At 42.1% G+C, this 15,798-nt stretch overlaps 1 protein-coding gene across 5 annotated transcripts in view; it reads left to right on the forward strand.

Moving 5' to 3' along the window:
• ARHGAP40 (Rho GTPase activating protein 40) overlaps positions 1 to 15,798 on the forward strand; it is an 81,654-nt gene that overhangs the window by 42,089 nt on the left and 23,767 nt on the right. For 4 of the 5 annotated variants that reach the window (XM_029912613.1, XM_024202026.3, XM_024202028.3 and 1 more), the window contains exons 2-3: positions 10,333 to 10,532; positions 14,791 to 15,011. In XM_029912613.1, the coding sequence (XP_029768473.1) occupies positions 10,352 to 10,532; positions 14,791 to 15,011 (402 nt within the window). In that variant the 5' untranslated portion in view covers positions 10,333 to 10,351. The remainder of the gene's footprint in view (positions 1 to 10,332; positions 10,533 to 14,790; positions 15,012 to 15,798) is intronic. The other variant, XM_024202027.3, reaches the window with a different exon arrangement.

Genomic DNA, 15,798 nt, shown 5'->3' on the forward strand with positions numbered 1-15,798 from the left:
TGGGACCAACTTGGCTACAATGACCCTTCATACAAAAAAAGCGAAGCACTCTAAGACTTATCAGCTGAGACAGCCCCTAGAAAGAGATGGGTTCTAGCTACTTTGAAGACCCTTTTTCTGTTTTCCAGCAATTAGTCTCTGGAATGAGATTTTTGTGTTTTTCTCTCTTGTATGATTGTGCAAACTTGTTAACCACTGACTGGATTTTATTCATAGATTCAAAGGCCGGAAGGGGGACCACTGTGATCTAGTCTGACTTCCTATATAACACAGGCCAGAGAACTCCTGCAAAATAATTCCTAGAGCTGATCTTTTAGAAAAACATCCAAGCTTGATTTAAAAATTGCCAGTGATAGAGAATCCACTACGACCCTTGGTAAATTGTTACTATGGTTAATTACCTTCACTGTTAAAAATTAACACCTTATTTCCTGTCTGAATTTGTCTAGCTTGAACTTCCAGCCATTGGATCATGTTATACCGTTCTCTGCTAGATTAGAGAGCTCTTTATCAAGTATCTGCTCCCCATGTAAGTATGTACAGACTGTAATCAATCACTCCTTAGCCTTCTGTTTGTTAAGCTAAGTTAAAATAGCCCTGGCATGAGTCCATCTTGTACAAGGTGATCCTGTCACAAATGGTGTTTTTTTTTCCCTTTCCTTCTTGCTGTTCTTTCTCCCTTTCCCTTCAAATACTATAGGAACAGTAGTTACATTAGCAAGGAGGCATTGTTTCTTCTTCCTTTGCTCCAACAGTCTAAATCGAGAGGAGAGTAACTTGCTCTGGTTTACTGTTGATGCCTATTGTGTTAGTATGGGAGCAGTTAGATTTATTTTAAAAGCAAGTAGGAAAATAAATCAATTGAAGAACATCTAATTTTTTATATTTTTTCAGTGTATAAAACACTGGTTAGGATGTGGCTGTCGAACACTGTTTCAGAAATAGGGTACACTCAAGGCGTTATTTGCATACACAAGCTCTTGTTTTAAGGTGGCCAGACATCCTGATAATAGGGGCTTTGTCTTATATAGGGAACTATTTCCCCCACCATCCTGATTTTTCACACTTGCTGTCTGGTCACCCTATCTCGTTTGCATATGCAAATATTGTCCGGGCTTGAGGTACCTCATCTATGACACAGTTGAGAAGTAGTATGGCCTGGACTACAACTAGGTTATGGACCTAACAATTGCACCAACCTTGTTATTTGGCTATCAGTCTCTCTAAAGGGGTGAGTTGTATTGTTATGCTGTCAAACCTCAGAGACAACTGGTAGCATGAGTTGAGGACAGTGCTTTAAGTCAACTGAACTTGGGGATTGCAACAGACAATGTAACCTGTTTTTTAAAGATCTATGCTTTTGCTAGGACACTGATAGTTTAATCCAAGCATTGGGTAGCTGGCAGCCAGATCAATATTGTAAATACAAGTGACCTTTTGTGCACTGAAATTTTTTTTTTTAATTTATCAAAAACTCTCTTGTTTTTCCAAAAACATTTAAAAAATATTTCTGAATCAAATGAAACAACTTCATTTCCTTCAGGATTCTCTTCAGCTTCTCAAATGAGCTACCTTTGTTGGTTCTTGAGTGTATCTTTGCTGTATCGAGACAGAGAGCTGTAAGAGATTCTCTTTGGGGAGCAGGGTACAGGAATCTCTAAGTGAAATTCTAGGGCCAGTGTTATGCAGGAGGTCAGACTGTGGGATCACAGTGGCCTCTTCTGGTCTTAAAATCTATGAATATACATGTGAATAAACCAGATTGCTTGAAGTAGCCTATTTAAATATGCTGGCCAAGAATCTTTGCTTCACTAAGCTTCCTATCTCAGTGAGAAGGGGGAAGTGTCTGGGATGGATCTGTGCCATACTGAACTCCAGTGTAGGGTAGACCAACTTAGATGCTGTTCTTAAGTTAGCTGGCTGTGGTCTGGAGGGGCCATATGACCACTGAATGCTGCCTCTGCATTGTACTCTGGCTGCAGCCTTTCCCTGCTAACCGTATTCTATGCTGGGCATGGCATGGAGATGGGTATCTGGGCTCTGTAATGGCTTACAGTTTCCCCCACAATGAGGGGAATGCTTAGCTGGCCAGACCTAGCTACTTTTCAGCCCCTTTGTGTAGCTAGGCCACAGAGCTAAGGGATCCAAATGCAAAGGAGAATCTATCCTGTTGTGAGCCCTTATCAGCTGATCTGTCCTATGTGCAGCTCTGTTTCAGAACTTACTTGTACGCCTCTTCATTAGGATTTGTACTCATGGCTCCAGGCTGAAACTTGGAAGCAAATTAAAGAGGACTTAGTTTCCCACTGCACGGGCCTCCTACGTTTCCTTTAATCCTGCGCTCCTGTGCCAGCTGATTGTTTTTAGAGGTTTTTTCCGACCTTGAGAAATAAATTGAAGGCCAACAAGAGATGGGCTTCAGTTGTTTCCTCTAAATTAATAGTCTATCCAACTAATGACAATCAACTCCTGCTTTCTCCTTCTCAAGAACTGTTCTTTATTCCACACTGAATGTTGTTCTTTAAAACCTGTGATTTTGTAGCACTGCACCCTGCTGACTCCTTCTGAGTTCATACAATTTTATGTTTAGTTTTTCATTTTAGTTTCAAACTCATTCTTGCCTGTTTTGTTTCTTGGTGCCAGGAGTCCCTTTGGGCCTGGCTCATGTCCTTGGAAATACTTCTAAGTTAAGTGATATCTTGTCTTGCATTTTTTAATATCTGGAAGTGTGCCCTTTGAAGTAGTTCAGCACAACAGGAGGAAACCTTTTTATTTATGCATCTGATGAAAGAGAGGCAGTCTGAAGAGTTCTCAATATGGAAAGAACATTGAGCAAGTGGGGAAGAAGTCCAAGGAGCTAACACCCCATTGAGAGCAGCTCTCTGGATGGAATGATCCAGTGCTAGAACAAAATGAATACACAGCAACATTGTTTTCTTATTGGGTTCAGAAGAGCTTGGGTTATGTGAGTGTTTTACGATGCACTTAGTTTTGTGTTTGTCAATGTCGACTGATTAAAAATTAAACTGTGTTTTACTATTCCAGTACCCCAAAAGCATTGCAGGACCAAGGGGCTGTGACAGCTTTGACATCTGATGCCTTACAAGCCACCAGATTTAGGAAGAAGTGCTGTTGGAGAGAGGGGAATCTTTTCTTTCCAGTGGTGCTGTAGAAAGCATTTCTTTCTGGTCCTCATAGCCTCTTGAAAGATTGTGCCTTTAAAATTCATGTCATTCCAGATCTGATTGCCTCCTGTCCCCCTCCCTAATTTCTTACCATCACAACACTTGGCCCAGGGTTGACCTGAGCATCATAGAGGAGGGTTAGTGAGATGACATCCCCATTGGTAGGGCACACCCACACGCAAGCAATGCTTTGAATCAGAGCAGCAGATTCTTTCCTCCTCTGACGCTGGTCATCAGGAAGCTTGATCCAGTCCGCTTTGTTCCATCTACAACCTGGCCTTGCCAACCAGCATGGCATTCTTCACTCCTTTCCCAATCATCCACAGAGATTCCAAAGGATACTAAGTCATCTTTGCAAGCATCCTCAAATCTCCACAGCGGTCTGCCTCTCTTTCTAGGCCCTTCACGAGCTTCAGAGTACAGTGCACTCTTTGGGATCCTGTAATCTGGCATTTACGCTAAACATACCCAAAAAACTAAACCGCTTTCATATCAGATCGTTGTGTAAAATTCTTCAAATAAGATGGCAAGACAGGGTGACAAAGGTGGAAGTGTTAAATCGTGCTGGTATGTCATTTGTGGGGATGTTGATTAGTAAGTAAAGTCTCATGTGGCTTGGACATGTCAAGTGAATGCCAAATCATGTGCCTAAGTCCCATTTTATAATCATGCTTTGCTGAACGTGGATGGCTTGCTGAAATGGGCTAAATGCAGTGTCCTTGTTCTCTCTCTCACCCTGCCTCATTCAGCTTTACCAATGTTGGGGGCCTAATGATCTTGTTTTGTCTGTTTTTCCCATAACAATATTAGCACTGCTTTTCATGTTGCCCCTTTCATGCCGAATGCCCTCTCTGAACTGACCCTTAAGGCTGTGTCTTTTCCTCTCCATGATGCTTACAAGAAATGGGCTGTAGAGATGGCTGAAGAATTGTCTCCTCTTTTTCCCCCCTTCGTTTGTTTCATGGAGAAGGCTGGATTGACATGGCTCACATCACTATAGAGTAGTTTCTTTAGGAGGGTATGCCAGATCCCCACTGGAATAAAAAACAATGTCCACAAAGGAGTAACTCCAGCTGGTGCTGCGGCCTTGCAGCTAGTTCTTGACTGAACAAAGGCCAGGGGAGAAAACCCTGAATCAAATTTGCTGTGGGGAAAATGTCAGGTGGTTGACACTACAGTACAGCTCTGCCCTCCAGCATCTCCTGTGGCTATGCTGGCTTCCAAACATCATGGCCTTCAAGTCTTTGTGCCTAGTCATTATCGCTTTAATCCTACTTTGAAGAAATACTTCCAGTTATTGAAGCGAAGTGCAGAGCATATTTTATCGATGATATTAACCTCTATTCTGAGACATGTGCTAACCCCAGAGTGGTCAAGGGTGTATTGCAATATCCTCACGCTGTCTTGGTCTGTGCGAGAAGATGCAAATTTCCTTTGAGAATAGACATGTATGATGGAATCAAGAAAGCAATAGATCTTTCTGCCAAGAAGACTGTCCCACTCAAATCTCTGAATGGAGACACATTACTGATAGAAGCAAACAATGCTCCACCCAGTGTTGCATCCGTTACAAACTACTTGCATGAAACCATTGTTTTTGAAGCAGTGCTAAGCATGATCCGTAGATTCCAGATTAGTGAAGAGTTTGATATAGAACCATCTATAAATGTGCTTGAAAAGGCAATCACCTCCCTAGCATCAGGGAAGGACACCAGGGAAAAAATGGAATTCCAGCTGAAGTACTGAAACAAGGAGGAGAAGTTGTGCTTGAACATTTGCACAATGCCTTGCTTGCCTGCTAAAGGGAAGGAGGGGTACCACAAGACATGAAGGATGCTATCATCATAATACAGTATATAAAAGGAGATTGGAGTGATTGCGACAATTACAGAGGACTTTCTCTCGTTAGTGTTGCTGGTAAGGCATTTGCATGGGTCATTCTTAACACTGAATAGTGAGATGGCAAAGTTTGCAAATGATACAAAATCACTCGAGAGTTAAGTCCAAATTTGACTGCAGAGAGTTACAAAGGGATCTCACTAAATTGGGTAAATGAGCAAGAAAATGGCAGATGAAATTCAAGGTTGATTAAATGCAAAGTAATGCACATAGGAAAACTATAATCCCAGCTATACATACAAAATGATGGGGTCTAAATTAGCTATTACCACTCAAGATAGATCTTGGAGTCATTGTGGATAGTTCTCTGAAAACATCTGCTCAATGTGCAGCAGCAGACAGAAAAGCTAACAATGGTAGGAACTATTGGGAAAGGGATAGATAAGAAGACAAAATATCATAACGCTACTATATAAATCCATTTTATGCCCACACCTAGAACACTGCATGCAGTTTTAGTTGTCCCATCTCAAAAAGCCATACATTAGAATTGGAAAAAGTACAGAGAAGGGCAACAAAAATGATTGGGGGTATGCAACAGCTCTCTTATGAGGAGAGATTAAAAAGGCTGGCAGTTCAGCTTAGAAACGAAAGAGAGGATATGATAAAATCATGAATGGTGTGGAGAAAGTGAATAGGGAAGTGTTATTTACTCCTTCACGTAACACAAGAACAAGGGGTCACCCAATGAAATTAACAGGCAGCAATTTAAAACAAACATAAGGAAGTACTTCTTCACACAATGCACCATCAACCTGTGGAACTCCTTGCCAGGGGATGTTGTGAAGGCCAAAAGTATAACTGGATTTAAAAAAGAATTAGAAAAGTTCATGGGCGCTAAGTCTGTCAATGGCTATTAACCAAGATAGCCAGGGACCCAACCCCATGTTCTGGGTGTCACTAAAGCCTTGGCTGCCAGAAGCTGGAACTGTATGACAGGAGATGGATCACTGGATAAATAGCCCTGTTCTGTTCATTCCCTCTGAATCATCTGGCACCAGCCACTGTCGGAAGACAGGATACTGTGCTAGATGAACCATTAATCTGATTCAGTATGGCCATTCTTACATTCTTAATTCTTGCTGAATGTGCATATTCAGAGAATCAGTGCAACTTCTGTGCTGGTAGATCAACTATCAACATGCTCTTCGAACTAAAGTAACTGTAAGAACAGTGTGAAGAACAACGAACAACCTCTCTATATGGCCTTCATAGATCTTACAAAGACTTTTGATGTGGTCAGCAGAAAGGGCCTTTTCCAATTCCTAGAGGGAATTGGTTGTCCCTCACTCCTCCCTTAGTTGCATTTGGATTTGATCTTTCCATGATTGCATGAAGGCTACAATCTAGTATGTTGGTGATCATACTGGTAGCTTTCAAATCCACAGGTGGTGTCAAACAGGGATGTGTTTTAGCACCCATCCTCTTTGGTATATTCTTCTCTCTGCTGCTTTGTAATACTTTCTCATCTAGTACCACAGGTGTTCATCTCCACACAAGATCAGGTGGAAAACGCTTCAACATTGCATATTTAAGAGCATGATAAGAGAACTTCTTTACGCCAATGACGCAGCGCTTCTCACACACACTGAGAGGAGCTCCAGCAGTTTTGCAATAGCATGCATTAGCTTGTGAGGAATTCAGACTAACCATCTGCCTAAAGAAGACAATGTTGTGTGTTTTTTGCACCAGAAGTTTTAATAGCTAGTACCAAGCTAGAAGTTATGCACAAGTTTTGCTATCTAGGGTCAATTACATTGGATACCTGATCTCTAGATGATAAGTTCTGAGAAGGGCTGCCACCCGCATTTGGTCAACTGACTAAGCACTTGAGCACCAAGATATGGGTCTTCCAGAAGTTCATTTTGAGCATGCTGCTGTATGGTGGCAATACTTGGAGCACCTAAGCAGGCATGAGAGAAGGTTAAACAGCTTCCACACCTGCTGTCCACCACCTATTGTATTTTCAATATCAAGTGGGGAACCAAGGTGCCTGATAGCAAAGCACCTGAAAAAGCAAAATTCTTGTTGTGAGTCAGCTTTATCTTCTGGCTCTGCTGCAGCTTATTGCCTACATTATCTCTTGCAATGACTCTCACTTTAGAAGTGGACTTTTTAGCTACTTGTGATGCTGCAAGCATGACATGCAGCAACTGACCTGGTTTGGCACTCACACCATTGTCTTTCAAGATGGAGGGTTGCCATGAGTGTTTTTTTTTTATTTTACACTAAGATCTTCACCAGTAGCTTTTTTCTAGCCAATTGCTTTGTCGAGTTAATTTTTAAAAAAATCTTCTAAGTGTTAAACTTTTTGTTATGGTTACGGTTCGTCTGAGTGAACTTGGTTATTCCACCTACTCTTTGCTTAAAACATACAATCTCCACCTCCAATCTAAACTACTGTTACTCGTGTAGGTCACTGAATGTTCCTCCCTCACTGTCCTCACAGAGATCATCTTATAAATGTCTGGAATCTGAAGCTAACTTGATGCATGCTTTCTGCCTCATCAGTCACATATTTAAAGCAGCTTTAAACAGTCAATTTTGTTCTTTAGAAAATCAAAAGAAAACCTTAATTGTCTTCAGATTAGAGAAACAATTGGGCTTTAAATCTGTTTGCCTTACAGTAGTGTGAGAAGAAGGGTGGTCCAGTGGTTAGTGTGCCAGCCTAGGACTTTAGAGATTTGGGTTCAAGTCCCTGCTTGATAGCAGACTTCTTGCATGACCTTGAGCAAATCATTTAGCCTCCCTATGCCTCAGTTCTCCTTCAGTAAAATGGAAAGGATAGCAATTCCTAACCTCACAGGGTGTTAGGAATAAATACATTAAAGGTTGTGAGGCAACCAGATACTACAGGTCACAGAAGTACTTTAAATAGAGCGCCCAGTCAGGGAGCAGTGTCCCGTTATGCTAAATGCTGTACAAATGCATAATGAAAAGATGGCCCCTGCACCAAAAAGCTTGCCGCCTAACTTCACACGTGATGTCAGTGGGAATGGAACCCATGGATGTCTGTGGGCCAAATTCAGTGACGAAAATGGTGGTGTCAGTTACACATCAGGTGTAAATAGGTCAGAAAACATGGATGTTCTGATTTTCTGGGGTTGGGGTGGGAATCGTTGGTGTAATTAACAATGTGGGGCTGGCTCTAGATGTGGCATCCTATTATTCAGAATTGTGTGAATAAATGTCTTCTACTGTCCCTCACAGGGCAAGCAAGGCTATGTGTCCTCGATTCAGTGTCCATATTCTCTTATACACCTTTCGTTTTTATGTTCTGTAATGGGATCAAATGTAGAATCAAGTTGTGTGGTTTGTGTGTGTATATATATTTAAATATGATTACTTGTGCATATTTACATATCAATATCTGTGTTGTGTATACAGATATATATTTCTCTGTGTCCCTGACTCCAATTTGATTTCACTTTGAGCCGTGAGCTGTCATTTGTTTCTCCAGAATTACTTCCTTGGTGAAGCCAATGACCGCTGTAGAATGAGAAACAGATCTTCTCCCTGAGGCAAGCGTTTGATCAAGTGACCATTACTTTCATTTGGAATTGGTGTAGGGGAATACCAAGTAGAACTACCCAATTTGGGTCAATGGGGAAGAATATTTCTTTTTTCATCTCCCCAACTCCTACTGTAATATGCTCATTTCCTCTTCTTAAGAGCTGGTTATCAGATCCCTTTTATAAGCATTTCTCTCCTTTCTAGGGGACTTCCCAAACATGTAAATGCTAATCTTTTACTTTGTGATGGTCAGAGTAATACAACTTTCAGCAGCTGGGGAGGGGAAGCAAACACTCATCGGGGGATGGTTGGATGGTCTAACAGGGCTTTACTATCTTGAACTTCTCTTTCATGGAATTATAACAGCGTACTCTTTGTTCAGTAAGTCCTAGCTGCTTTGGTTCTCTTACTAATTCCCAGTATTGCCAGTCCCAAATGTTTTAAAAACAACAATCCATGAGTTGGGTCCCCAAAAATCATGACTGGCTTAAACACAGAGATTTAAAAAAAAATTGGGGTAAAGACTCTTTTTGCCTTTTGGTTTTTGAGCCTTTAGGTTTCCTTGACCATGATTCATTTTTTTAAACGAAAGTCGAGTTTCTCACATAATCACGTGACTGCAGGAGCTGTCGCTTCAAGGAAAAGACCAAACATTGTGAGACTTGTGATAAAACCACAAGAGTTTGGCAACACTGATTTTGCCTGTAGAGCTAGTGACAGCCCTCTGAAATGCAGAGTTTGATAACGGCAAAATCTCTGTGACGTGACATAACATAGAGGTTTGGGGTTATCGTACTAGTTAGTAGGTTACATAGGGCTAGATCAGTTTATATAGCTTGTGGTAAAATGAGTGGTACTCTCATTTTTTGGTTGTCTCTGTTGCATATATTGCTTGCACTACAAAAGGTTTGCATTCTGAGTCTGGAATGATCTAAAATCATTCTTTCCTTCAAGAAAATTGGGAATACCTATGGAAATCAGGCAAGTGTCGATCAACTGGTGTAGGGACTGGGGCTGACTCCAGGTTCTGTAACTATCGAGCTGTCAAAGCTATTGTGAAAAATCTAAGTTGCTCTTGCTCACTTTGAGTGCTGTGGCAGTGTTAATTCCTAAATCCTCACTTCTAAGACTATGCCTAGAGCATCTTCTATTCTCAAAATACATCAGGTATCTTTGCTTAATCTGCTGCTCAGCAGACAACTGGGGGGTAATTCTGGTCTCCATATTTGGTCTCCTAAGGCTTGTCTATGCGGCGCTAAGTGTACCAGAAGGATGTGATTTGTAGAGTGCTCTAAAGTCCTGTGCTCTAACTGCCCCATGTAGACTCTGCTGGCATGTTCTAAAACTAATGTAGTCCCACGTTCAACAGGACTGTAGCTTTCTTTGGGGAGGCCTACAGTTTAGGTGAACCAAGCTAGTCTGAGATTTTGTTACTCCTCACTTAAATTGATGGGTGTTCTGTATTAGGTTGTCGGAAGGACAGTCCAAGGAAATTTGCATTGTTACTACTGCCACTCACGTCCATAATGCATGTAGCTAGACTAATGAGCTTGTTTCCAGCCTTCAATCTCCTATTATCGCTAAACAAAAACAATAGGACGTCGCACACTTATCTTTATTTGGTTGTTGCAGTCATTAATCATGAAGTGTTGACTTATTCTCACTAAGCATGAAAGTCGAGCCCAGATATCTTGATCTTGATTGATTTTAATTTATTTCTTTCCTCTCTCCACAGCAGAAGTTGCCCTTGCAAAATGAGCCAATTTCCTCAGAAGAGATCTATGGAGCCCCCATTGTCGGAGTGCATGAATTCCAGAGTAGACTCTTTGGACAGCTTGTCAATGGACAATTTTTGGCTGGAGGTGGAGAACATCAAACAGAGCACTGAAACTGAGCAAGAGGAGTGCAACCTTGCAGATGTCAAAACCCCAGAGGGTAGGTCACTGGGAATATCGGTGGAGGGAGCAATGGAGAGGAAAATGTATGTTGTTGGCAAGGTCCAAATCTCACTGGGTAAATTTTTGAAAAGTACCTTTGTACTTGAGTCATTTTGAACATGGGATGTAGGCTCCTAAGTCATTTAAGTACATAGGTACTTTTTGATAATTTTGCCTGGTGATTCCCCCCCAAAACAAAAAAAATCACCCTATTAACATTTTTTGTGGGGAGAGGGGTAAAGGGTAGGGGCAACTATTTGGATGGGGAAAAGGGCAAAAAGATTTGTGGTGCGAAAGAATTGTGCAGCAGGGTCTCGTCTAGAATTAAGGGACAAATTTTTAGCAGTGCGAGTGATTAACCATTGGAATAAACTACCAAGGGAAGTGGTGCCTTTAAGACAGGGGTCCTTTATGAAAGATAGATGGGAGCTCGAGGGTCAAATTAAAAGGTCTGACAGGCTGGACGCGGCCCGCGGGCCGTAGTTTGCCCACCCCTTGACTAGATCTAATAGTCCCTTCTGGGTTTGAAATCTACGAATTTCCCCATGACCTCTTACTTTCATTCTCTTTGGAACTAGTTTCTCCTCGCAGTCAGTGCAGCCCACTAGATGGCATTGTAGCATGAGCTCTTCAAAGCTTTGTGTAGCGAAAGAGAGTACTGAATGTTTTTTGCAGCTCATGAAGTGCAAAGGAAGAGTTTGGATTCCAGACTGCAGTTTAAAGCACTGCTAAGGCAGTATACACTCCAGGGCATGTTGTTGGAGCTTAGCAAACCATAAATAATAACCATAACCGAAACAAACCGAGGGCTATGCACAAATGAGGAGCTCCCCAAAATGCTGCCACAAATGAAAAATATCCTGATTTTTTTTCCTGAGAGGAAGTGGTTTATCTCCTCTGGAAAAATTAATCATAGAACTCCCCCACAGGCTGTCAGCAGGGCACTTGTATTTCATCATGCATGTAAGATGGCCAGGACCCTTCTGGTTACTTGGCTCTCCTGGTACTCCCAAAGCCCCTCATAAGTCCTTCTGTGGCACTGTGTGGGGAGGAAGATGGCAGCTTTCTCCATGCCTCTGAAATTGTATTTTAATCACAACCTGTTAATCGTGCTGCCTCCCCAGTCCTCATAGTTCAGGATCTTCAATGCTAGCAACTGCCCCAGCTGTCCAGTCACAAGCATGTAGATTTAAATGGGCATTTTTAGTAGCAGATCTTTTTCCAGAGAGAATATGATCAAATAAGAGGTCAAGAACTTGTGCATTGTAGAAAGCAGTGCTGGGCTGGCACTAAACTGAAGTTACAAAAATTGTGAGATTACTGAATCTCAGAAGTTCTTTGTCTTCTGCCCAGCTTGAAGCTGAGTGACGTTGCCATATGCCTAAGAAAGGGGTCTGTGCAAGGGAAAACCCTCTCCTCTTACAGTTTCTCTAAAACTTTGAAACCCATGTGTCAGAAATTTTCCCTTAGCTTTTGGGATTACAACATATATTAGTCCAATGCAGGATGGGCTAAATCTCTCTAGGTAATTCAGGGTAATATTCCTTTTTGACTACTATTTTTGGCTAAATTACATCTCAAAAGGTGTGTTCATGATGGTCAGTGTTCTCTTTAAATTCCCAGATCCATGTGTCTTCCTCAGTTACATATTTCCCTTCTCTCCCTGGGAATGTTTTATGTCTAGCACCTACGTAGCTTGGGTCAGCCTTGAAATTATTCTCCAAATTAAATCACTGAGGCCAGATTTTCATGAACCTGTGTACTGGACAATTCCTCCCAATGGAGTTTCCCAGAGAAATAACCAGTCATACTTGCTTCCTTGTATGCCAGCAGTAAATGTAATTTAGCCCAAGGTTATTAAATGGAATTATTTAGATGAATTATATCCAAGATACTTTGGATGCATCAGATAGGCCAATAGGTTTAACAGAAGACCATAAATCAGATACCTAATTAGCTGTGTGTCAGTTTTTCGTTTCCTGTTATGATTGGAATTGGAAACTTTCAGAGTTGCAAAAATTACACTGACATTTCTCCTCATCACTAAAATTTAATAAACGGAGGCCCTGTTGTGCATGCCTTGCTCCCACTGACTTCAGAGGTCAGGATTTTTGTCAGAATAAGGTGTCTAGTGCAAGGCTCTTTAATTAGATTTAGGCTCTAATCCTGCAAATACATGAGTAACCTCAAACACCTGAGTTCCCATTGAATTCAGTGGCATGACTCATGTGCACAGGTGTTTATAGGATTGGGGGCTTAATATAGAGCTGGCTGAATTTTTTTTGTCCGCTTTTTCCAGCAAAAATGGCTCTCTGACAAAATGGGAACTTTTTGCGCGCCCCCCCCCCCCAATTCATTTCATTGATATTTTTCACGGGGGGGTGGGGGGGAATTCTTCCTGACCAAGTTGAACCTCAGAATAGCAAATCTAGATGACAAAGCAAGTAATATTTGTTTCTGTTCTATTTTCACCAAGTTAAAAAAATAAGGTTTAGTGTGGAAAATATCTTGCAACTGTGACTCCATAATGAGCTGTCTCCTCTTTCTTCATTATATTGATTCTTTTACTTCAATATACTTCTTTTTAAGGCTATGTAATGAGATGTTAGCTTTATCCAGTTGTTAGGTGAATTTAACTTCACAAGGCTGGGGTATTTCCTATAAAAACATTTAACAGACATATGATATAATAGATTTGACAGTCATGGTTTGCTTGAGCAACTGTCCCAGGAGAGGAAATATCAGTTTCTGTCAGAGGAAGAGCATGAACAAATATTTGGTCTTCAGTCAGTTCAATAGTGATTTTTCAGCCATGTTTGTAAATGGATAAGTACAGAATGTCTGTGAACCTCCCTGTAGTGAATAAATGCAGTATGCAGAGACAGGGCTGAGGAAGAGAGGAGGTTGTATGGCATACAATGTATTAAGGCTGAAGCTACACATGACTATGTTTATCCTTAGAGTTCAAACAGCTGCCTCATTCACATAGCACTGTCTGACCTGCACATAGAATGAATTATGCAGGAAAAATATGGCATGTCCTCAGACTTGATTCATTTGCAGAAGGGGAAAGAGTTAAGTTTTTGCAGATAACTTTACGGATCCTGACTTCTGAGAGCTTCACTTTGGACCCATAACATGCTTTGACTGTAGTAGTATTTTTTTTTTAAATGAATATAGTTGTAAATTAAATACAGAACTTAGTTCTACCTGCATATTCATAGATTCTAGGACTGGAAGGGACCTTGAGAGGTCATCGAGTCCAGTCCCCTGCCCGCATGGCAGGACCAAATACTGTCTAGACCATCCATATAGAAATACTGCAAGGATGTCTGGGCCCACTTAAAATGTAATGGCAAATAAACTGTGGTGGTAAAAGAATAATGTTACTGCACCAAGATAACTGCTCATAAGAAGTTAACTAAAAGGTGATAAAATTGAATCCAGGCAGAGTCTGGATATATCCTGAGGTAAATCTAACTATGTATCTAGCTGTTAAAGGAACAATCTAAATAGTAAGAGCATAAAAGCCACCTAGGGAATATCAAGTGTTGTGTTTTAACAGAGCTTTTTTCTTGATTGTTATAGGAAGCCGTCGGATCAGATTCACTCCTGGAGTGAACTGATGCCGACCCCACTGCAGTCACTGAGTTGTGTGCTGCCTTATGCCAGGGCAGAATTTTGCCTAGGAAGTTCCTTTGATACCAGATTGTGGCTGGCAGCTGTGTAATGGGAGAGCACAAGTTTTCCTCCCCCCACCCTCATCCCCAGTGTTCAGCAATAATCGCAGTCTGTGCACTGTCAGAGTGTAAAGATTAGCCCTCAGTAGGGAACGATGTGACATTAGCTGCCCCAAAGAGGTCTTGGTGGTAGCAGGGCACTACCTTTTCTCCCCATGGCTCAGTGGAGTTGTCCAGCTGCAGAGAGGAGTTTATGTTGCAGCTTTTGCAATGGGCATGTCCCTCCCTGCCTCCTCAACGCTAATTGATAAGCCCAATCTCTCCTGGTGCCCACTGGGGTGATGTGGCTTGGATCCATCCCCAACCCAGGGCTGTGGCTCAAAGCCCTCTAGTTTTCATAAAACGGTAGTTCAAGAGAAACAATCCTTGAGGGATCCAAATGAAGTGAGCCGTTGGGATTTTTGGCATATCTGACTGTCTTTCTAGCCCTGCTTTGTCCCGACTGTATCTGTTAGTTCGCAGTGTTACCCTGCTTTCTCACAGACACTGCCTTTCTCCTCATCCCTTGCCTCTCAGAGGGAGAAGCCGAAGCTGAGTGGCTACAGGATGCAGGCCTCTCTGACCTAATTGGGGAGGACACCTCAGACAATGACAATATAGTGCTGCTCTCCACCTTGACCAAGACCCAGGCTGCAGCCGTGCAGCGAAGGCTGGATACTTACTCGCGGTCACGGCGGAAGAAGAACAAACCGCCCGTGCGTGATGTCAGAGACATTTTTGGTGTGGTCAACTCTGAGGTATGTTGCTTTACTGACTTCCAGAATATTTCCATGCATCCTAGCAGCTTCTTTGGCTTTCTGGCTCTGTGGGGTTATATAACTGTGAACTAGCAGCATTTCACCTTCGAGCCTAAGCGGAAGTGTATCTTGCAGAGTTTACGCCTCAGGGTTACAGTAAAACAATATTCTAGAACCTGAGGATTTAGAGACTTCACTCTAGTCAGTGTAGTGCTAGCGAAAGGTAGCAGAATGGCAGCTCTGTAAGTCTGAAGACCTCTCTGTAGCCACAGAACAGGAATGGTATAGGCAGCAGCAATACAAGTTTTCCAGCTACTCTTCTGCCAATATGCCTTAACACTTTTCGCGGTGAGGGGCTGTTTCAGCGTCCATAGCTTTCCTGCAGACTGCCAACAAGCATCTTAGTTAATGTCCTTTGTGGTGGGGATCTTTGTGATGTTCGATACTTGTCGACTATGTACTGGAGTAAAAGCCACTTTCCACAGCTTGCAGCACCAGTGACTTCTTGTTGTTAACTTTGTTGGCCAGATCTGAATTCATGACATGTTCCATGTATGACACACAAAAACATTAGTATTTTATTTGTATCCCAAAAGCACTTAGAGGCCACAGCTAAGAACATTGCCCCAGGGTATGCATGTACACAGTCCTCCGATAGCTCAGAGTCTAAGCCAGGGATCGGCATCCTCTGGCACGCGGCTCGCCAGGGTAAGCACCCTGGCGGGCAGGGCCAGTTTGTTTACCTGCCGACGCGGCAGGTTCGGCCGATTGCAGCTCCCACTGGCTG

This window comes from Terrapene carolina, unplaced genomic scaffold, assembly GCF_002925995.2.
Source record: "Terrapene carolina triunguis isolate 2854851 unplaced genomic scaffold, T_m_triunguis-2.0 Scaffold233, whole genome shotgun sequence".
NCBI lineage: Eukaryota > Metazoa > Chordata > Testudines > Emydidae > Terrapene > Terrapene triunguis.